The 23,711-nt window shown below is 34.8% G+C and overlaps 1 protein-coding gene across 24 annotated transcripts in view; it reads right to left on the bottom strand.

Moving 5' to 3' along the window:
* SOX6 (SRY-box transcription factor 6) overlaps positions 1-23,711 on the bottom strand; it is a 675,736-nt gene that overhangs the window by 383,138 nt on the left and 268,887 nt on the right. For 23 of the 24 annotated variants that reach the window (XM_065944087.1, XM_065944082.1, XM_065944088.1 and 20 more), the window contains one exon: positions 7,603-7,843. In XM_065944087.1, coding sequence (XP_065800159.1) covers positions 7,603-7,839 — 237 coding nt within the window. In that variant the 5' untranslated portion in view covers positions 7,840-7,843. The remainder of the gene's footprint in view (positions 1-7,602; positions 7,844-23,711) is intronic. The other variant, XM_065944091.1, reaches the window with a different exon arrangement.

A 23,711-nucleotide genomic window follows, 5' to 3' on the forward strand; every position in this document is an offset into this window, starting at 1 on the left:
TACTACAAAGCAGCAAGTAAAAGTCTAATCTGGTGGCAAATATGCCCACCGTCTGGAGGATGTGATTGCTCTACCTAAAAACAACACACAACCTTGAATTGATGGCTCAGTTATGATCATAAAGCCCATCCTTTCTCTCTGAGTAAGAGAGGGGTATAAACTTTTATTGTTCTCTGTTAATTTCCCCAAATCCAAACTCAGATTCAGATTCATTCCTTACCCTGCAGTGTCATTCCTCATGGATCCAAGAAAGTAGCCGAAAGGAGATCTAAACTCCAATTTTACTATCAATTTCAGAAAGCAAAATATATAATCATCTTTAATTAACTTCACATACAAAATATATCAGTGTAACAACAAAAAACAAGAAAGGCGTTTTGGTAGGAGCACACCAGGTACAAAAAAATTAGTACAACTGAAGACCAGGTATTAACTCTGAATTTAAGAGCAAAAGTTTTCTCAATCTGTTCATGAATAACTAGTTTAATTCTGGCTGGCCCACAGTTGGGCTTCCCTGGTGTCTCAGATAGTAAAGAATCCTCCTGCAATGCAGTAGACCCAGGTTCAATCCCTGAGTCAAAGAAGATCCCCTAGAGAAGGGAATGGCTATCTATTCCAGTATTCTTGCCTGGAGAGTTCCATGAATAGAGGAGAAACTACTAACTAACCACTAAAATGAACCAAATAATTCCTAAATAACACTAATTTAAAAAAAAAAAAGTCCTAATTCTTTGTGTTTCAAGGTAAACTAAACTCTTCTATTCTTCCCTGTAGAACTCCATGGACAGAGGCACCTACCTGGCAGGCTACACTCCTTGGGGTTGCAAAGAGTTGGACATGACTAAGCGACTAACGTGTGTACCACCATAAACTATCTATGCTTGACTGAGAGCACATTTGTTCCCAAAAGTTTGATGAACTTGAAATTACTGTATTCTAGGTATTCTCAGGACACTGGCAGTAAAAATTAGATTAAAAAAAAACAAATTCGATTAAATTATAATCAAAGCAAAAGTTTACAAAATAATTTCTAATCATTTTATTAAATAGGGTTTCCCCTTTTCTAGGGCACTAGTGAAATATAAAGAAGATAGATGACATACATAAATATTCATTTCTAATTTTCACCTGATTGTACAATTTTTATTAGCAAAAATCTGTAATTCATACTTCAGATTTGAAGATGTGGTTTACACAGAGATATTACTATTGAACTTAATTTGCATCACCTAGAAAAATTTTGCCTAGAGGTCATGGAACTATTGCAATACCAAAATAATACTTAAAAGGTTAATATTATAAAAAATAAATATGTCATCACATTGAAATCTATATTAACAAAAGAAATAATAGCTTGAAGTTTGTCTTTTAAAAAGTTACATTTCTCTTGGAAAGCAAGGAAAAGTTCTTACTGCACAGGACAAACAGTGGGATAATTTACATATGAAGGTAATTAAGGCACATTCATTAGATGTGTTCCAAAAAGATTAGATACGTTCATGGAAGGAACAAAGTAGGGTCTTTCCTGCTTAGTGTAGGTGGATTGACTCAATAATCAAAGAGAGCCCTTATAATCTCATCTCCAAATAAATAGTGGTACCAGAATTTGTCATGTTAAGTTGACTTTATGTCAAGTTAACGATCTTCAAATTAAACTAAGAAGGCTGATCTGGAAGAGAGAAAACACAACCCCAGCTTTCTCCTCCCAAAACAAAATGCCATAATATTCACAACCATCTTATTCATGCTGATCTAGGACTTTAACATTCATATCTCATTCTAATCTTGAAAAAGTTCAAATTGGTCATGTAAATAGTTAACTGCATGCTATATATACACATGTATATTTCTTTCCATGCCATTCTGCTTAGAAGTATTATAGAAATGTGCAGATTTCATTATTCAAATTATGGTGTTTCATTACAGTGATGTATCCAAGTCGTCACTGGGCAAGAAGGAATTCTGCACAAGAAAGTGTGCATTAATCAGAACCACCTATAGACTGAAATTTGTTTGTGAAGTTCTGCTTTAATCAGAAAATTACTGGTGTCCTAAGATCAGCTTCCAATGATTAATACTGACCAATTTTAACAAGAAGCTTACTTTTTAAATCTTCTACTATATTCGAATGTTATTTAAACCTATCAAGAAAATAAAACCTGAGGAGAATAAGCCTGTTCAATCAAGCTCTTCTGTTAGACTAGATTATAGTAGATTTTCTATTAGTAATCAATCAGATTTTAAATAATTATCCAAAAGTGACTTTTCCTAAGTGTCTGGAAATGCTATAAAGCCTAAGCTACACTCTGGTCATGAAGGAAATTTGCTAATGGATAATGGATAGGAAAAAATCAAACCAAAGGAGCAGCACTAACATCACTATGAGGTGTACACCTACAGCATATTGGTGAAAGAAATGAAAACAAAATATTTATGACACATAAAGGGATGACACAAAAATAAAGCAAATTTGAGGAATATTGGCTGAATCCCAGAAAATATAAGCCTTATGAACATGAAAGAATACTGCAAATTGTAAGTGAATGTTGATGATGAAGTTCATTAAGAGATTCATGTTACAGTCAGAGCTCTGCAAACCTCAGTCACTGAATCTTATACAGTCTCAAAGATTAACATAAAAATAAACATAGCATATCTCAACTCCTTGAAAACATTATATACACACAATTTTATTATACTGAAAAAAAATATACAGGGGTCTGATTTTCCTTGAACTATCAAAATACAAAAGAAATCCAAAACACAGATGTAGCAAAGAAGTGGGTTTTTATATTTTGGCAGGTGCTCAATATGCAGCCCACATAATCACACGTTAATGACTGGAGTGTGTTAATCAGCATGCATACCTGATTCCTTCTTGCCCAAGGGGGGAAAGCCAGCTATTCCAGAGCATGTCAATGTTTCTACTTTTGATAAAGATTTTGATAATAGCTAAGTAAGAAAACTTTTCCAAAAAGTATATTTAGAAAGATGTATTGATAATCATCTTGTTTAAATGAGTCACTTTAGGAAAGTTTTTTTTAATACACTTTAAAAATTTTATTTATTTTTTATCCTGCAACTTTACTATATTCATTATTGGATAATTGCTTTATGGTATTAAATATATATTTTTAATAGCAGGAATGAAACTGTATTTAAACAAGGTGTGCATATATAAAGGTGATCAATGCTAACACATTGATCTAGACAGCATTAGTTGTCTATTTCACTATTCACACCATGATATAAAATATAGTTTTATTTTTTGGTCCAAACTGTAAGTAAATTCTGTCATTATGTTTCTGAGATGCATTTAAAGGTGGACAATACTGTGTGCTAATACAGTTTCAGAGTTATAGAAAATGGGAAATCTTCCATAGGGCTTCCTCAAAAATGTTTCACAACTCAGGGGCAAGGAGGAACATTTCCACTTATTAACAGAAGTCTAGGTTTGAATTTTACTTAAAGTGAAAGGATATCCAAAATCCCAAAGTGAGAGTGCTAAGAACTAAATTTCTCAAGTCTAAACCTTGCTAGTATATGGATTTTTTCCCCAGTGCTTCATAGACCCAATCAGGTACCAAATAGATGAATATAAACCTCACACATGGTTTGAACCAGGTGAACTAGTGGGTTTCACTACATTTTCTAAAGCATAGTCTCAATAAAAGTGAGGAAATAAATTTTGAGTGCTGCCTACTACCTTAAGTTACTAAATCTTACCAAAAGCATGACAATTCAAGTTTTAAAAATCTTTTAAAAGGTAACAAAATTAGAAACCTTCTAAAAGTCTAAAAGTCTGTCACAATATAAAGCATGACGGGAAAGGATTAAATTCTCACTCAAAGTTCCTCGACTATGTTATCATGTAATGGCAACAGCTCCATTCTAGAAAAGGTACAAAATCCACACCAGAATTTTTATGACTCAAAATGAACTATATAGAATACTTCAGAGTTGATTAGCAACTTCACTGAACTGAAAGCAAGAAAGACAGAGAGGAGAAATTGTTTGCAAGCAGGGAAGTATTATTCCCAACAGTTATTTATTAACTATCTCAATATGCCTATTATTTTCTTTAAATTGCAACTAAGGATTTATTGACATCTTTTATTTATAGTGGAAAATTACTTCTAAAACTTATCTAGGAGATAAAACTTTCAGGAATTTAAGTAGGTCTCAAAAATAAGGAATTCTGATATCTGGACCTGAGGGTCCAGGATGACTATTTCTACCTAATTAGACTAGTAATTAAAAGCCAAATGCATATAATCCCATTTGTCTTAAGCTATACAACATGAGCATGCATCCAAGTGTATAGGTACACATGCATGCAGGAGGTCCCACTTACAATCCTGTCACTTTGGGGACCTTATAAGAGATAATGTTGGTATCTAGACCACATTCCCATAACCTACCCCAGAAGTTACCTGTAAACAACTCCTTGTTAGGTAAAAAGCTTCTGTCCTCACAAGGAACACTCTTGGTGCAGGAGCATTGCCTAACCTTTCCCCACACCCTGGGTCTCACCAACTTTACTTTGTGTTATAAAATATTATTGACTAAATTTCTACCTAAGTGTATATTACATAAAATATTCTACTCACCCTCTGTGTGAATCTTGTCATCTTCAGACTCTATGGAACTCTTCAAAGAAAGACTTCCCTAACTGCCCCCTCTTTCACTCATCATCAAACTCTCACCTGCACTACTGCAACAATTTTCTTAATAAGTGCCCTTGTTTCTGGTGTCATCTCTTGCAATCCATTCTGTACACAGCAGCTAATATGATCTTTTCAAAATATAATAAATCAAATCATGGTAGTGTCCTGCTTAAAATCTTCCAGTGGCTTCCTCCTTCACGTAAAGTAAACCAAACACCTCACTGTAGCCTATGATACCGCATAGTACTGGTCAACTTCCTGCCTCCTAGATTTGAAATCATACCATTCTCTCCCTCACCCATTCCACTCCAGACACTCTGCTGTTTCCTGTTGCTCCATGCTGGTTTTATGAGGTTCAATTACAATGTATAACAAATATGATCCACTGAAGAGAATTACAAGTTTCACTTAACTGCATAGCAACTACTCTGGACTTAATTTACTTGAATGTAGAACGAGGCAAAGTGTTTATTAAATTTTACTCTAACCACAGTTACCCTACCCCAGCACTCACATTCTCTATATATAGGTTTGCAAGACTGTCCAGAAACCTAAAATCCTTCTATGGTTTTCCTTTGCTTGGTTGAGAAAACTTGGTCAGTGATATGATCCTTGGGGTATAAGTCATTACAGGTCTGATGTTACACTTGTTATACATTACTGAATCTATCAAATGAAAAGGGAGCACAAAAGGGAATTTCCAAATGCAGCTGCTATTTCCCAATTGTTAAATCCTTTTATTATACCATATAAGTACACAGCTGGGAAATACCATAGAGTGGGAGCTAAAACAAAATATTTTGGCTCCCAGACATTCAGAATACACAAAGGCTCCAGTGGAAAGTAATGATTGATATCAGAAGAGAATGAAAGTTTGAAAACATTTCCAGCAAATATGATTTCTTTTATGCTAATATATTTGTATATTTAAACTAGTTTATGCTACCATAAATCCCACTTAACATAAATTTGGTAATCAAATTATTAATATCTATTTTCTGACAAAATATTAGATCATAAAACTTTGAGACTAACTCACCAAATCAATTTTGCACTTGCTAATATGCAAGAAATTTTACTAAGAAAAATGTAAAGAGTGCTCTAAAGAAGTAAAATCTGAACTGTATTATTTCTGCCTCAACCTGTATTTTCCAGTGTAGTTATTTTGATTTGTCCATAAGTATATTTGGCATAAAAGCTAAAATATATCTTGAACCCAACCCTTCTCTTTATCTGATCTGCCTCCACACTAATCCAAGCCACCATCATCTCTACCTGGATTTCTGAAATAGCTTTCCAGCAGATCTTCCTCCTTTCACTCTGTCTACCTCCCATCTATTCATAGTACAGTCAGAAATTCTCTTTTTGAAGTTCTTAAACACTTCAAGGGCTTCCTATTCTGCTTAGAATCAAATCTCACTTCCATAAAGTTATCTATTAATATAAGATCTTGTTGGATAACTGGTCCCAAACAATCTTTCCAACCATATCTTTTTTTTACCCTATGCAAGGAAAACAAATCTTCCAGTGGGTCTAATTGTATAGTGATGATCCCCTATGAATCTAAAGTTGGTCTAGAACAGTTCAGTTCAGCTCAGTTCAGTCACTCAGTTGTATCCGACACTTTGTGACCCCATGAATAGCAGCACGCCAGGCCTCCCTGTCTATCACCAACTCCTGGAGTTTACTCAAACTCATGTTAGTCTAGTCCAATTCTCTATTTCTCACCTACTGCTTCAGAGTACTAATTGTGACTGAGAAATCATCTGAAAAAGAAAAATGTATGCCTCCATAAATTATGAAATTAAGTCTTTGAACTAGTTTTGAGACAATAGAGCAAGAATTTTTAAATACGTTATTAAAGGCATTTTTAAATATTGCTTAATTTTTTATTAAGGGATAAAACTTTCCTTCATTTCCCACTTAAAATATTTTTCATTAATTTAACCAAGAGTTAAGACATGTAAAACAGGGTTTAAAATTCCTAATCTAATAAAATATGTTAAGATTTCAGTCAGTTATAAATGCTAAAAAAATTGAATACTTTTGCTTTAAACTAGATAAGTAATGTCACTTATTATGGTGCCTGTTTTAAAGGTTACAGGTAGAACTTAACACGAGAAAGTAGGCTAATACATTGCATGTATTTGATGCTATTTCTACCTTTAGGGCAAACTCCTGCAGTCTGACTGAATGATACTCAGGAACTTTGCATGTCCTTTTGAAATTAATATGTAGGCATCTAAGTGAGAAAAGCTTTATTATTAATCAAGAATGACTGTTAAAAATGATGAATACTTGCATTTCCTTGCTGAAGCTGTATTCACTCTATGACCTCATTCACATAGATATGTTTGCTTATTATAATTTTTCCATATTAATACACAGCCACACTTTATTGGATCATACCTATTTTGTGTTATTATTAAGTTCACTATCTTAAACACAGAGAACAGAGAATAAGATAACCAAATATTCCTCAAAATTAAACTAAATCCCTTTTGGCAAGTCGACATAATAATGGACAAAAACTAAACCACAAATCATTTTTCAATTTTTCCCACTAACTAGTAGTATATTAATAACAGACATGGTGGCTGTTTTCATGTGCTGTGCTGTGCTTAGTCACTCAGTCGTGTCCGACTCTTTGTGACCCCCTGGACGGTAGCCCACCAGGCTTCTCTCTCCATGGGGATTCTCCAGGCAAGAATACTGGAGTGGGTTGCCATGCCCTCATCCAGGGGATCTTCCCAATCCAGGAATCAAACCCAGGTCTCCCACACTGCAGGTGGATTCTTTACCATCTGAGCCACCAGGGCTAGAACACAAATAACTCTAATGCTACAGATTTTGAGCTATCTCTAAAACACATATTTGTAATGAGCCCATAATAACAGACACATTTAGTGACAGTGGCCAGATTTTAAAAGCTCACCATTCTTTGCTGAGACGACAGAACACTGTCCCAGTCAGCATCCTGTTGAATGGTATTGACAAGTGTTGGTAGCTCCTCAGAGTGAGGTTTGTTGTGCATTATGGGGTGCAGAGGCAGATGGGAGGCCACATGTTGATCACTGCCCTCTTCCTTTTCCCTTGAGGTCAAATCTTGGGTCATTGCTTCCTCTCCATCAGCTGTACAGGCAAATGGAGAGGTGGCTTGCTTGGAAGACATTCTTCTACAAAACAAGGAACAGCATGGATTTTTAAAAGGACTGTCAATGACAAAAGAATAAACCATCACTTATATTTGACTAATTCAGAAAAAAAGGAAAGTTCTCTAACTTCAGAAATATTTATGATCTAATCTAAATCACTGAAAAAGAATTCTTAGCTTATCTGTTCCACTTTCCTCTTGGCTTTTAACTCAGCAAACTTCCCAGTAATTGCTATACATTTTCTTCTTTACCAATCCACAAATGAAATTATTATGGAATGAGTTTTCATAATGTATACTATATGTATGTGTGTATTTTTCCTCTCAGTTCTTCCAACTAGATTATTAAGAGTAATTCAGTTGATGGCTAGCAAAAAAAAAAAAAAAAAAAGAGTAGAAAAAATGAAAAAAAGAATGAAAAGATAAACAGCAGATGAACCAGTTGGGAGGATGAATTTACAAGCATCCAAATTTCTCTTATGCTTTACATAGAAACAAAGGAAGTCTATATAAGAAAATATAATCAGGAAAGTAAGTAATCTATGATGGAAATCCTAAACAAACTTGGTCCAGACATCTTTAGTTTACACTTTATGTTAATGAGTACTAGGTCTAACACTGACTAGTGCCAATCTGATCTTTTTGTAAAGACCTTCAAGGTGTCTCAACTGCTATAACTAAACTTTTAAGTGACATATTGATTGAGTGGCTGATGGTGCTAGATTAGTCTTAAGGCAATTTTGTGACATCTTAATTGAGTACATGAAATAACTATGCCTCTGTTTTATATTAGAAAGCATACATAAGATTCAAAGCATTTACTATGAACATAGTAAAATGCCTGAGTGCTTGCATGCTAAGTCATTTCAGTCATGTCTGACTCTTTGCAACCCCACAGATTGTAGCCCACCAGGCTCCTCTGTCCATGGGATTCTCCACACAGGAATACTAGAGTGGTTTGCCATGTCCTCCTCCGGAGGATCTCCTCTAGTCAGGGACCAAACCCTTGTCTCAGGCATCTCCTGCATTGGCAGATGGTGTTCTTTACCACTAGCACCATCTGGGAAGCCCAGTAAAGTGCCTACTATGCATAATATTTTCAAAGCTCCAAAAACAATTACTGAACATTCTCTATGTATCTACAAGTAAACATCAACTACAATCAGCACAAGGTCTTCTTTCTGTACTTTCATATACAATAACAAATCGTGATTATTAAACAGAATTTCAAATCTTTTAAAATATTTCTTTATCAAGATGATTGTCTCAGCTATTATGCCCAGAAATAAAGTCACTAAAAGTTTATAACTTAAAAGAAGAGGCAACTGAATATTTTTCTAAAACTTTACGATGTTTTTGTTTTATAGCTTATTTAGCTCTAAAATTGCTGTGTAACGAAAGGAATAAAATCTCCACCTTAATTGCTCTTTAACATTAATTGATTTCATACCATTTTTTAAAAAATGCACAAATCAGTTAACATAGGAAACCACATGAGCATTTTTCAAATTAGCAAATCATTAACTTGCTAGTACTGTTTCTACAGACAAATAAATACTGATTAAAGGGTCTAGAAATCTGAGATTAACAGTTAAATTTACAAATCTGTCACATGCTTTCATGAATATTGCAGTGAAGGAAATATCAAGTGCAAAGAAAAATAATTAAGTTAATTCCAATTTAAACAGTAGTTTTTATGTAGCAGCCCATGTTTCACATAGGATTTAACAGCTAATGCTAAATTTCTCACAATTAATGAGGGGGCTCAGATTTAGTATCCTACAGTGAAAAAAATTAATATAAGATCAGCTAATCTAATTATGCACAGTTCTAAATAAAAGTATTACAGGCTTTTGAAGTGCTTTGAAACATATTAAAATGCTGATACCTACTTTATTAATCATTCTATAAATGGTAAAAAAAATAATCTATTAGAATTGATACTAAAAAATAATATGGAGAAAAGAAAGTACAGAAGTATATCTATGTTTTCTTTGAGGAGAAAAAAATGAAATGTTCTAAAGAGTACTATATCAAAGAATTAGTTAAGACTATCCTTGACTAATTTCTTTCAATACTCACAAATGGAGAAATGTATATAAACTTATAGAAAATGATACTGCAGGATGTTTCTTGGTATACAGGAATCATCTAGAACTTATTTCACTAGCCTCATAATCACTATAGTAAAACCAGGAAAATTATAACTGTTCTGCAAGTTTATCAAGAGCTTGCCATTAACAAGAGTGTTTTCATAGTTCAGATAATAACAGTATCAATAATGTAATCATTCACATTAAAGACAAAAGAATGAATTTACTGCTGCTTTTTTAAACAGCTAAATACAATTGAAAGTCATAATCCAAAACTCAGAGTGACTTTAGTTCCCCAATAAACATCCTCTTATTATAAAGTGACTTGGCTCCTTCCAATAGCAATATCTGTGATTGTTGGTTTAGTATAAATTAATCACAACACAAAACCCAAAATGAAAAGTCTCTTAAGAATAATTTCAACTATAAACTGCACCAATGAACAATAGTGCACAATCCTAATTAAACACAACCATGCAGCTGTAAAAATAGACGAAATCTGTCCAAAGCCATGGGTTGAGTTTAAAGGCTGGTTTGTTAGAGTGTTTTCTTAAGGAAGGCTGGGCCCTCAGTCTTAATCAGCCAATAAATTATTTCCTGCAATTACATTAAATAGAAAATTATCTTCAAATGGGGAGTGTTAATTGAAAATCAAAATTCAGAGGGAAGTTTAGAAATTACACGCTGAATACAATTAGTGAGGAAAGGCTTCACCTCTACTTCATCAACAGTCTTCTGGTGATTCCTCCAGTGACCATTCAGGAAAGCTACCAATTTATAACATCACACAATCTGTGTTTTATTTTGCACCTACAAATACAAACGTGTATCAGGGTTGCAAATAAAATATAGGCTGCCAACAAAAACCAATATTAAATCTGACTGTTCATCCTCAGTTCACAAGCCCATTAAGGGACAAGGAGGAGAAATGGATAGACCATAATAGTTAACAATCAAGAAAGGCTTACTCAACTTCAAAATCCCTTCCTTTAGGAAAGAAATTAACATTTTTTGTTCCAAGAATACTTTTCCATATCACATTTTATTTAATTTCTTGTGTTTCTGTAGTTCTTAATATGTTGTTAGCAGAGAAAAAAGGTGATTCTTGTTCTTTTAGCTAGATATTGCCTCACTGTAGACATTTCCTTTTGAAAAAATTGTTGGGCTTGTTTCAGGTTTGGCTTTTACTGATAGTTTTGTTAAAGCTTTTTGTTTTAGATGGTGATTTTGTTGTATTTTTAAAAGGAAAATGTGCACAAATTCTTTTTAATTAAGTTTATTAAATGTCTTAGATTTACTTAGATTAAATGTCTCAGATTCAATTTACTGACTACTTTTACACAAGTATTTTGTTACAGAATTCTTCAATTTTCTGATTACATTCTCATTTATTTCAGTTCTTTACTTTAGCTCTCCCTTTCACTAGATCAACTAAACTATATTTAGGAAGCTGCAGAGATACTTTACTTTTGGTAATGCCTTCACTATAATCATTGGCACCATGGCTACTCTTCTTTAGAAACTCATAGATCAAATATACACTTGCTTTAATGATCTAAAATATCACATGGGATGATGATTTTTATTTTGAATCCTCATATCAGTAATTTTCCATTACAAAAACTTCCACCCCCACAGTGTATTAGAATAGTATCTTACTTTAGCTGCTGCCCATATACAACTAATGGGCTTCCCTTATGGCTCAGCTGGTAAAGAATCCGCCTGCAATGCGGGAGATCTGGGTTTGATCCCTGGGTCGGGAAGATCCCCTGGAGAAGGGAAAGGCTACCCACTCCAGTATTCTGGCCTGGAGAATGCTATGGGCTAAGCCCACAGGGTTGCAAAGAGTCAGACATGACTGACTGACTTTCACTTTCACTTTCACATACAACTAATAAGCAAAAGAATTAAAACCTTTGTGAAAATGGTCAATTTCTATATGACTTAACTTTGTTTTATTTTTGCACTATTATAACTTAAAAATCATTCAAATGAATTGTTTTTTTAATTTGTATTAAAAAAAAAAAACTCCCTAGCTATATACCCCCTGAAAACAGGGGTTTATAATGGAAGTGCTGACACAACCCTAACTAAAGCAGCACAAATGTTGCCGCTATAATACACAAAATCAAGTTCTATTATTCTAAACTATCCTCGCTCATGGGATTTTTCTTTACTGTGCTCCCAGCCAAACTGCTGAAGCATGAAAAATTTAAATGCAATCAAATGCGCCCAATTCTACTTTACTAGAACAAGTGTCTACAGTGGTACAATCTTAAAAGGAGATGCAACAGATTTGTTTGGTGTTTTTTTTAACTGTTTATTTATAATACAGTGCATTGGAGATAAAATAAAAGAGGAAATTACACTCACATGGTACCAGTGTATTGACTACACAGAGTACATTATAATCAGAGAGAAAAACTACATTGTCAACTTATCACATTGGTTAAACAAGATGGTTTTCTGGGGCATAGCTATTATCAAGTAAAATCTCCAAAGAGAATTACATATCTTTGGGACACATAAAACTAAATTCCCATCATGTGTTCCCCGAGTTTGAAATGTCTCTGCCCAGCAGATCAAGTGAATTCCCAGGATGCCAGCCACTGGGAAGAACTTCAGGGCTTAGGACTTTTGAAAATGAGATGGTAGGAGATAAAGTCCCCAGTAATTGATAAAGTTTTCTAGGAAATCAGTAAGAGTACTTCTAGGAAGATTATTGTTTTATTCCAAAACTCCAGTGTAAAATCTGAATGCTTAGACCATTATCAACCTACTCCGACAGTAAATTTATTTTATATTCTTCAACAAGAAATCAAGATTGGCTGGTCCAAGACTGGGTAAAATGGTGAGGACTGGATATCTACACATTAAGTAGTCTATCTCAGACAAACCTTACTTTCTAGAACTTTAAATCTTTCTTATTTGGTAGTACTATTTTTTAAAGTCATTTTTATGTTGAAAAGTTAGGAATTTTTAAAACAACTTTCTCATAAAGCACAGTCACTTGAAATTACTTTTTTCTCCCTTTTACCATTACTTGGAAAAAATTCACTTCAATGCTATCATTTAGGACTGACATAATTAGCTAAAGAAGTCACTGAATTTATTAAAACAATATTTTAATCTGTTTTTTTAATGTTTTCATTACTTCTAAGGTTATTATCAAATGGCATTCATTTCTTAGGTGTGCTACATTTACTCAAAAGAAGCCCTGTTTTTAACATAAAGCAACATTTTAATAGTTGGTTTATTTAAAGAAAAAATTAAAAATTCAGGCCAACATTCACATTTATTTTTGCAACTCAGCCCCAGGCTACCAAGGTAGACTTATTTCAGTCAGATACTTCACTGTTAATTTAATGCTGCAATTGATTTGATACTGAGAAATAAACAACTAATTTTCCAAAAATATAGCACAGTGCCTCTCATTTTAAGGAGCATGAGTAACAGATATGTTCAGCTGCCAAAATGCACAATACCCAGAAACCCCTACAAAAGATGCCAGTCCACCCAGCCTAGGACAAAGAGTGATTTAAAAACCGTGTTCCTGAACCTCTAATTTCCACCTTTAGGTATAGGAAGAGGCAGAGGGAGGGTCCCTTTTCAGACATTAAAATTAAAATAAACCTTTTAAAACTTTTCTCCACCCACCCGCAGTTCACTCCTGTCAAGCCTGAGGGCTGTTTTGGATTCTCTGTATTGTTTTATCCAGCCCTAGCACCTGTCACTCACTCTACCTCCAAACTTCCCTAAGCTTCTGCCAGCTTCTTATCCCTCTTCCATCTCCTTAATAACAAATCAGAAAATTCCATGAAAAAGGTTACTGCTTTCAGAGCTACCCTGGAGAGTTATAAATCTATCTTTTAAAGTTTGTAGTGGCTCTTTCAGAGTATATATGGTAACGTATACAGATAATATCTGCTAGAAGAAAACTCACTAATTTGAGTTAACTGTCAAATCAGTAGTGATGAGGCAAATGAAAAAAGCTTGAAGCCCTTGAAGTATGTCTAAGAAGGGGCTTAAATTAATGGAGTTTGACTTATCTAAGGCTTCTAATTTTTCACACCAAAGCTCCAAAATTGTCTTCAAAGGCCTTCTGAGGTTCTTACAAAACAGGGACTACCTGGAACAGATTCTTCTCAAGTCATCAAAGTTTGTGTTTCTAGAGTTTATATTTAGCTGACAATATTGCTGTCACTTTATATAGCTTAAGACTGTTCTTTGGACTAGAGCTCATATGTCTTGGAATGCTTTGACTCATGAATTGTTTCTCCTGATAATGTTACATCACGTAACCACCTCTGTCTAATTGGTTAGTATCTGCTGGAAGAGGCAGGCAACCAGCCTAATGACTGGCCTGCCTGACGGATTGCCTATGGAAAACCTATAATTATTACATGTGTTTCTGAGTATCCAGTTTCTCCCTGGGATCAAAACAACTTGCCTTCATGTAACCTCTATACTTTTTGCTTGATAGAAATAATATTGAATTTTTATCAAAGCTAATCTACCAATTACTTGGTGAGATCTTTGCTTTGGAAAGCCAGGTCCAGAATGCATAAATAAAATCAGTCACCTAACAATAAGAGAAAAACCAAACAATGGCTACTATAAATATACTTACTTAGAGGATTTTAATCACACACAATGACTTTATCCCTCAAATGAAGACTTCTATTTGGCTTGAGTGAAAGAAAGCTGTCTAAAATAATAGCAAAGTGAACTTATTTATATATCTTCACTTTGAATCTCCTCTTCACATGAAATGAGAACCATAATTTTTAAAGTAAATACCAAATATGTCTTTGTCAGCTTGAAACAAATCCACAAGTATAAAAGCCCAATTACAGGATATCTTATCCAATTATCAATAAAATTATAAACCAGAACAATAACTTCTCAGGGAGAAAGGCTAGGTAGGAAGCTGTCACCTCTATTTTCACTTTTCAGTATTGCCAGAAAAAAGAGAAAAATGAACATTGTTACTATGTAGTTTCGAAAAGTTAAGGCTCACAAATGGTATCAGTGAGCAAAATTTTGTAAGGAAGCTAATCTCTGAGGTTCTCCTTTAGCTAAATAAAGCAAGCCAGCAATTTCTTTCATGTAATGAAATAAGGTATAAACTTGAGGTTCCTATCAAACAAGAAGAGAAAGACTAGGAAGAGGAAGCGGGAGGGGAACAGGCGAGGTGGGGAAGGAGAGGAGAAGGGGGAGGGACCAGGGGGACGGGGAGGAGAGAAACAACAGTGGCTTTGCAGTTCATTTTCAGTTTGTCTACTTAATGAAAACCTCATTGTACAACACTGAAAACCATTTCCAGCAGGCAAAGTATTTCTGATTCAGCAGAGGTTACACAAGCATCAAAGCAGTTAAATATAGGTGCCAAGCCACATTGCCAGGAGCTCTTAGTACTGTGAGTTAGTGTTACCTGACAGCTTAGTGAATATAAAATTACTTGTTTCTCCAATTGAAGACAATCAAATTGTCACCTTCCATTGTAATAATGCACAACTAGTGATCAGCAAAGTGCAAACATAATTACCATGAAGAAAACAAAAAATCAAATCTAAATCTCTCTACAGAGTAAACACATCTATCTGGCTTCCCCCCAAAAGGAGTGCATTTTAATGCTGAATGCTGTGATGCAATCTCTTATTTAAGAACAAGTTTTATTAGTCTTACAGTAAATTAAAATGGAAAACAATAAGAAAGACCAATTAATAAAAAGTGAATACAAATACTAACAAGAGCACTACGACTTTCCAGAGTATAAGGCCTTATACAGAGTACAAACTGTTATCACTGCCATCTCTGCTGACAATGTTAAGTATATGTTAGCAGTAGGACCATTATAAAAACTACCCTTTCAGATATTTCTCTCTAGCCTAGAAACCTTTCAGCAGGTTGAAAAAACAGGTGTTATTCAAACTTCAAAAGCTTTTGTCTTATTTTTTGCTAAAAATAAAAATGTTATGCCCTATTATTGTCTTCTAAAGTGATCTGTATTTTCGAGGTCAAAAATTCACCTCACAAAATTGACTTAGTATCTATCTCTATCCAAGTTTACAAAAATAACCAAGCACTGGGTACACGTCCACAATTTTTATTTATGCTGAGACACTCAGCATCTGGAATTCTTAATCAAATTTGGTGGCCAGATTGGCCCACTATGAAAGTGATTTCGGTAACCCAAAGCTGGGTTAGTATTAAAGTCCTGAAAATTTGACATGTTTTTCCCACATGCTGAAAACTCCTAAGTAATCTATATAAAGAGAGATGTTGCTCCAGCCGAACTGCTTTTTTAAAAGGTATTACTAAAGTGATTTTATATCTAACTCAAAGTTTAAAGCATTCAGATTTACATTATTCTTTCCAATATGGCAGAAACTATCTTCCCATTTCAAAACACTGCTAACTAGGAGTTTTCTTCCTCATCAATAATGTCCTTTGCATTAAAATATGTTCATCGTTGCTAATTATTAGAAAAAAACTGTGTATCAAAACTACAATGAGGTATCACCTCACACTGGTCAGAATGGTCCTCATCAAAAAGTCTACAAATAACAAATCCTGGAGAAGGTATGGAGAAAAGGTGGGAATGTAAATTGATACAGCCACTATAGAGAACAGTATAGAAGTTCCTTAAAAAACTAAAACTAGGGCTACCATATGATCCAGAAACCCCATTCCTGAATCAGAAAAGACAAAAACTTTAATTCAAAAAGATACATGCACCTCAATGTTCATTGCAGCACTGTATATAGTAGTCAAGATATGAACGCAACCTAAATGTCCATCAACAGAGGAATGGCTAAGTAAGATGTGGTACATACATACAATGGAATATTACTCGGCCATAAAAAATGAAATAATGCCATTTGCAGCAACATAAATGAGACCTAGAGACAATCATACTTAAGTGAAGTAAGTCAGCAGAGAAAGGCAAATATCATATGATATCACTTATATGTCAAATCTTAAAAAACAATACAAATGAACTTATTTACAAAACAGAAATAGATTCACAGACATAGAAAACAAACTGATAATTGCCAAAGGGGAAACAGGGAAGGGATAAATTAGGAGTTTTGGATTAGCATACACATAGTACTATACATAAACTAGATAAACAAGGACCTACTGTATAGCACAGAGAATTATATTCAATATCTTGTAATAACCAATAAGGGAAAATAATTCAAAAAGAATACACACACACATATATATGTGTGTGTGTGTGTGTATATATATATATATATGAATCACTTAGCAATATACCTGAAACTAGCACAACATTATAAATCAATTCTATACTTCAGTAAGAAAGAATGTCTTCCTTTTTATCAGAAAAGTATATTTTATATATAATGTCTGATATTTCCAGTCTTGCTTTTGCTGACTGTATAGAGCTTCAGCCTTTCAGAAAACTAAGATCATGACATCTGGTCCCATCACTTCATGGCAAATAGATGGAGAAACAGTGGAAATAGTGACAGACTTTATTTTGAAGGGCTCCAAAATCACTGCAGATGGTGATTGTAGCCATGAAGTTAAGACACTTGAAAGAAAAGTTGTGACCAAACTAGACAGCATATTAAAAAGCAGAGACATTACTTTACCAACAAAGTTCTCTCTAGTTAAGTCTACGGTTTTTCCAGTAGTCATGTATGGATGTGAGAGTTGGACTATAAAGAAAGCTGAGCGCCGAAGAATTGATGCTTTCGAACTGTGGTGTTGGAGAAGACTCTTGAGAGCCCCTTGGACTTCAAGGAGATCCAATCAGTCCATCCTAAAGGAAATCAGTCCTGAATATTCATTGGAAGGACTGATGTTGAAGCTGAAACTCCAATACTTTGGCTACAGGATGTGAAGAACTGACTCATTTGAAAAGACCCTGATGCTGGGAAAGATTGAGGGCAGGAGGAGAAGGGAACGAAAGAGTATGAGATGGTTAGATGGCATCACCAACTCAATGGATGAGTTTGAGTAAACTCCAGGAGTTGGTCATGGACAGGGAGGCCTGGCGTGCTACAGTCCACGGGGTCACAAAGAGTCAGACACGACTGAGCGACTGAACTAAAATGACTTGAACTGATATTCCTTTTTTACCTGATACTTCTGTTCTAAATAATCTCAGGTATAATCCTTTAAATCAAAAATGGATCAGGTAAAGGAGAAGGGGAAGCACAGCAAAGAGTGAAAGTGAAATAAATTAGGGACTGTCAACAACATATGATTCCCTGAGTTTGAATCTCAGCATTTAAGTTCAGATATTTACAGATCATTTCTTAGAAGGATACTTTCATCCTTTATAAACCTGAAATGGCCACCATTCCTCCATTTTATTAGTAAAGAGTGGAGAAGGGTGAAATGAAGGTACTGGATTGACTTCGTGGCAAAATTAAAAGCAGAATACAGATAGAAAGAAATAAGAGAAAGGGAAAGTCTAAAGTCCAGTTACAAGTTTTATTATGATTTGAAATAAATTACATATTATTAAGAGAAATCTGAATGTGAGAAGTAAGATTGTTCTAAAAGGAAAGATCTTTTCCCTTCATCTTGCCAAAAAGCTCTTTTCCCAAAGGGTCTTACTTATAAGATTAACACAATAAAAACTCTGCAAAGAGGGTGGCAGGAGGTGGGAGTGGGTCATGTGGTTCAATCAGTATTTTTCAACTTCAGTGATGAGAAATATATTCCTAAAATTATGATCCTACAGAATATTGCTCACAATATAGTAAAAATAAAAAGTGTCCACAAAAAGAAGACAAATCTGTTGTCAGAGAACGTCTTTTAGATCCATGGGGACAAATACTTATATAAATGTTATCAAAAGCTTAAGATAAGTGGAAGAAAAACAGAAAACATTAAAAGATTTCATTTTATTTTTAAGTTTATTCTATATGTTCCATGAGCATAAGGGTTATGACTACCTTGTTCATTAATGGATCCCCAGTGCTCTGTATATTGCACAACACATTGCAGATAAATGGTAATATTTGGGGGGGGAGGGGAGGGCGGGGAGAGTGAGGGAAAATTAAGGATGGAGAGATGAGAAAATAGCTTTTTTTAAATTAAGGTACCTCTATAATCAAAGAAAATGCCACTCACATGTTAATGCTGCCAACCCATATATTATTCTTTCCCTATATCCTTTTTATCAAACATATCAGTCCTGATATCTAAATTATTATTCTTATATCTATATTCCCAACAATGAACTGTCTCTCATCTCTCTGAAATACAACAATCCTCAAATGACTGCTAGAAAAGTATATCAAGATTATGCCAAGATGTACTTGCTATGTCATATTCAACAAAACTTAAATTAGATTCATAGGGGATTTCCCTGGTGATCAACGGTTAAGAATCTGCCTGCGAAATGCAGGGACATGGGTTCGATCCCAGGTTCAGGAAAATTCCACATGCTGCAAGGCAACTAAGCCCGTGTACTACAACTACTGAAACCTGCTCACCCTAGAGTCTGTGCTCTGCAACAAGAGAAGCCACCAACCACAATGAGAAGCCCATGCATCACAACTAGAGAGTAACCCACCTCAGTCTGACACAGAGAATATTCATGTGTAGCAACAATGAAGCAGTACAGTCAAAATAACAAATAAATAATTTTTAAAAAATTAGATTCATTCTTTTCTTCAAAACCCTCCCTCATTCATTCACACCCAGGGAAGCATCGTGATCAGAATCATCCAAGTTCAAAACATGAACACCAAATCTATCTCCTCTTTTCTATCCTTGCTCATCATTGCCAGCCTGTCATTAAGCTCCATCAACTCTTCTTAATAATGTTTCTCATGCTCACCTTCTTACATACTCATGATCACCTTCGTACAGGGCTTTATTATACTTCATATCTTGACTCTTACAACAGACTATAAACTGATATTAATTTCAGTATCTCCACCTCCAAATCAGCCTTACTGACACCCCCAGTATTAAGCCATTCCCTTGATCAAGGAAAATCAGTGGCTCACCTCTGATGACAGAAAAAGTCCAAACTCCTGACGCTGGCATTCAAGGCCCTCCATCCAGATCCAATCAATCTTTCTAAGCTTATCTTCTAGTAGTCTACACTTTAACCTTTTACTCTACTAGACTGATACACTCAGACTTCACTTAATTGCTACCTCCCAGCCTTTGCTTTGCCTGTCTTTCCCTACTTCCTTAGCCTTCCTTTCTTATTATTAGGAAACTAATTGAGCCTATTCCAGGTAACTAGATCCACCCATCTTCTAATCACTTCTAATAAATACCCTGAAATTTTATTTTTTATATAACATATTCAACACAATGCATACTATCTTAAACAATCTTTTTAAAATATATACTATAATTATATTTTTATGCATTAGTTGCTCAGTCATGTCCAATTCTTTGCAATCCATGGACTGCAGCTCGCCAGGCTCCTCTATCCATGGAATTCTCTAGGCATGAATATTGGAGTGGGTAGCCCTTCCCTTCTCCAGGGCATCTTTCTCACCCAGGGATTGAGCCCAGGCCTCCTGCATTTTAGGCAGATTGTTTACCACCTGAGCCAGTAATCCCAATCAGATTACAAACTTCTCCAGGGAAAGAACAAAATACTAGACTTCTCTGTATTCCCACAGCACCTAGTACTTATTTTACACAAAGAAAACACTCCATAAATATTGCCTGATTATATAAGTTTTATTAAATGAACCGGTGGAAATAAATTTAGGGTATTCATTTAGTTGGAAGATTTAAAGTAAAACTTCTAGATCTCTGCACATAACTTGATTCTTCCGGGCTGTCTCCTCTTCCCCCACCCTCTGGTTAATTAAATTCATTTTATACTTCAAAAGTTCTACATATTCTGTGGGAAAACAAATCATCACTCTGTTGTTAAAAACATTTAAAAAAATGGATAGATGGACAGATGAACAGCTATGGATGGATGGATAGATGTTGAAGAGATGATTGAAAAGATACACAAACAAACTTGGGGAAAAAAAAAGATACACAAATAGTATTTGCTAGATGTTTAGGAAGTATTGCTGAGCACTGCTACATGTATTGTCTCACCTAGCCCTCAAAACAATTACAGGAGTTAGGTAACGTATATTATCCCTGTTCTACAGAAAAGGAAACCAAGGCATGAAAATGTTTATCTAAAAAATATTAAAACTTGCCTAAGGTCACACCTAGTAAATACAGAAGGCAGAATTTAAACTCAAGTGATCTAAATCCAGGGAATATGTTACTAGAATTAGAGGTAACTGATAATAAATCTAACTTAAATGAATTAACTATTTTCAATTATCTGAATTTTTACTAGTTCATATACTTCTTATAGAACTTTATTTTTAATATTTAAATTAGATATTCTAGATATTCTTTAATCCAAGCATAGTCAAAGAATTTTCTGTCTTTCCTTTTCCCCTTTTTCTTTCCTTTCTACTTCTAGGAATCAAAATACTCAATTACTGATTGACAACTATAAAAGGAGACAGGGGAGCAGAAAAGAGAGCAGGTAACCTTCTAACCAATCCATTTGACTCTTTAACAGTGAAATTGGTTACAGAAGTAGTCAAAGCTATTGGAATACAAATCTTAAAGATTCACTATCATTTTCATGCAGTAATTCTTATAATAAATATTTGTTGGTTATTAACGATCTATGCTTCCCCTGAAAGATCATGGTCCTGATAACTGTGGTGTTGGAGAAGACTCTTGAGAGTCCTTTGGACTGCAAAAAGATCAAACCAGTCAATCCTGAAGGAAATCAATCCAGAATATTCACTGGAAGGACAGATGCTGAAGCTGAAGCTCCAATATTTTGGCCACCTGATGTGAAGAGCTGACTCATTAGAAAAGACTCTGATGCTGGGAAAGATTGAAGGCAGGAGGAGAAGGAGATGACAGAGGACGAGATGGTTGGATGGCATCACCGACTCAATGGAAGTGAGTTTGAGCAAGCTCCAGGAGATGGTGAAGGACAGGGAAGCCAGGCGTGCTACAGTCCATGGGGTTGCAGAGTCAGACACAACTGAGTGACTGAACAACAAAATGCTTGCCCTGGCATGCTTTTTCTGATTAACCTAGATGAACAGCATTTAACTATATTCTAATACAGACAATTGTAAGATAAAATACAGATGTCAATTCCCATTCATTTCAAAGGTCCAGATAAGTATGAGACCCAATTTCTACCGTTACAGCTCTTACCAGAAAAGCCATACCAGAAGCATCATATACAACTGGAGCTGTTTCACTGCAAAAGTAGGTGTTAAGGATAGCCTTGAGGGAAAATTAGATGAAGTACTTAAGCAGTATACATTTTAATACATCACCCATCTAGAATTCACTGTATGAATGCAGAGTTAATTTAGATATTCTCTTAAAATCTGACAACCATATAACATTACATACATCCTAATTTCTGGCAGGGCGGGACAGAAAAAGTTCATACACAAGGGCATTCATTTTTATAAATTATAACTGTGAAAGTTGAAGAAAGGTTTTCACTACTAACCCAAATTTCCACATTGTTAATATACACCAACAAGTCTGGTTTCACATATAAAGTACTGCTATCTTGTGTTTTTCCCTCACTACCTCTGCCACCCTTCCCTACTCCTTATAGCAATTTGCTTTAAGTTTCACGCTTGCACTTGGTGGTAACATATTATCATAAACAGTTCCAGGAGAATATTAGAATCCAATGTTTCCATGGGTCACTGCACAGAATTATTTGCATTATCATTATAGAAGACAAGTATGACTACTGACTGTCTTGCACACTAAGGGGTTCTTTACCAAGTACCTATATGCACACCTATCAAGTCACTGAAGTTCTAGTTTTCCCAAGCTTTTCTGTGAGAAAAATAATCTACACTATTTATCCAGTTTTGTTTCTTCTTCTCACATAAGCACCACCTCACAATCTCCCAAAATAGAAACACTTTAATATGCCTTGTCTATTAGTTTTTTTTAATTTCTTCAAAAGTAAATCTTTTATTTGCATCCATCCAGTACCTAGACCTAGAAAACTGCTACCAATCTTAACATAATCTACTGCCAGAAGGAAAAATGTGGATTCATAAAAAGATTTAGAGTAGGGATTTAAATCCTAGACCTCTCATTTACTAGATCTGTGAACTTGACAAGTTACTTAACTCTCTGAGGCGCCTTGTCCCCATCTGTAGAATTAGAAACAACACAACTTCCTGAAGATTAAATTAATATATGTGCTAGTACCACTTAGTATTCGGTGGGTATTAAATGAACAGTAACTTCCTTTAAATAAAAGTGCACAGAAAAAGAGTTTGACTCAAACAAAATTTTGAAAGGACAAGATTCTGAATTTTTACAAATCACAATAAATAAAAGTTCCATGAAATCGTTTTCCAGTGCCAATATACCCATGACCCACAGCAAAGTAGACTAGAGACTAGGGCCATGTCAACAGGGTAAAATACAGGAAATACTATTTCCCCAAAGAGTTAGCATGAGAGGGAATCACTCACATAGAAGAAACCATAGCACACAGTATCTGCTGCTGAGAACTTTATTTGTGAGGATAATGGAGTATCCTGGACTTTGGGTACCCATTCAGACCACCTACCATTCACCTTTTCCCTTGATTTGCAAACAAATCAGTCCTAAACTTTCAAGACTGTACCCACTGTCTCAGAATTTTTTAAAGAGAAGCAGCATTTCAATATACTTTAATTTGAGAGTAAATAAAGTCTAAAAATGCACCGATACCTTTCAAAGCTTGATTATTTGCTTTTCTATTTGAGAAATAGA

This window comes from Muntiacus reevesi, chromosome 9 (assembly GCF_963930625.1).
Source record: "Muntiacus reevesi chromosome 9, mMunRee1.1, whole genome shotgun sequence".
Taxonomy (NCBI): Eukaryota; Metazoa; Chordata; class Mammalia; order Artiodactyla; family Cervidae; genus Muntiacus; species Muntiacus reevesi.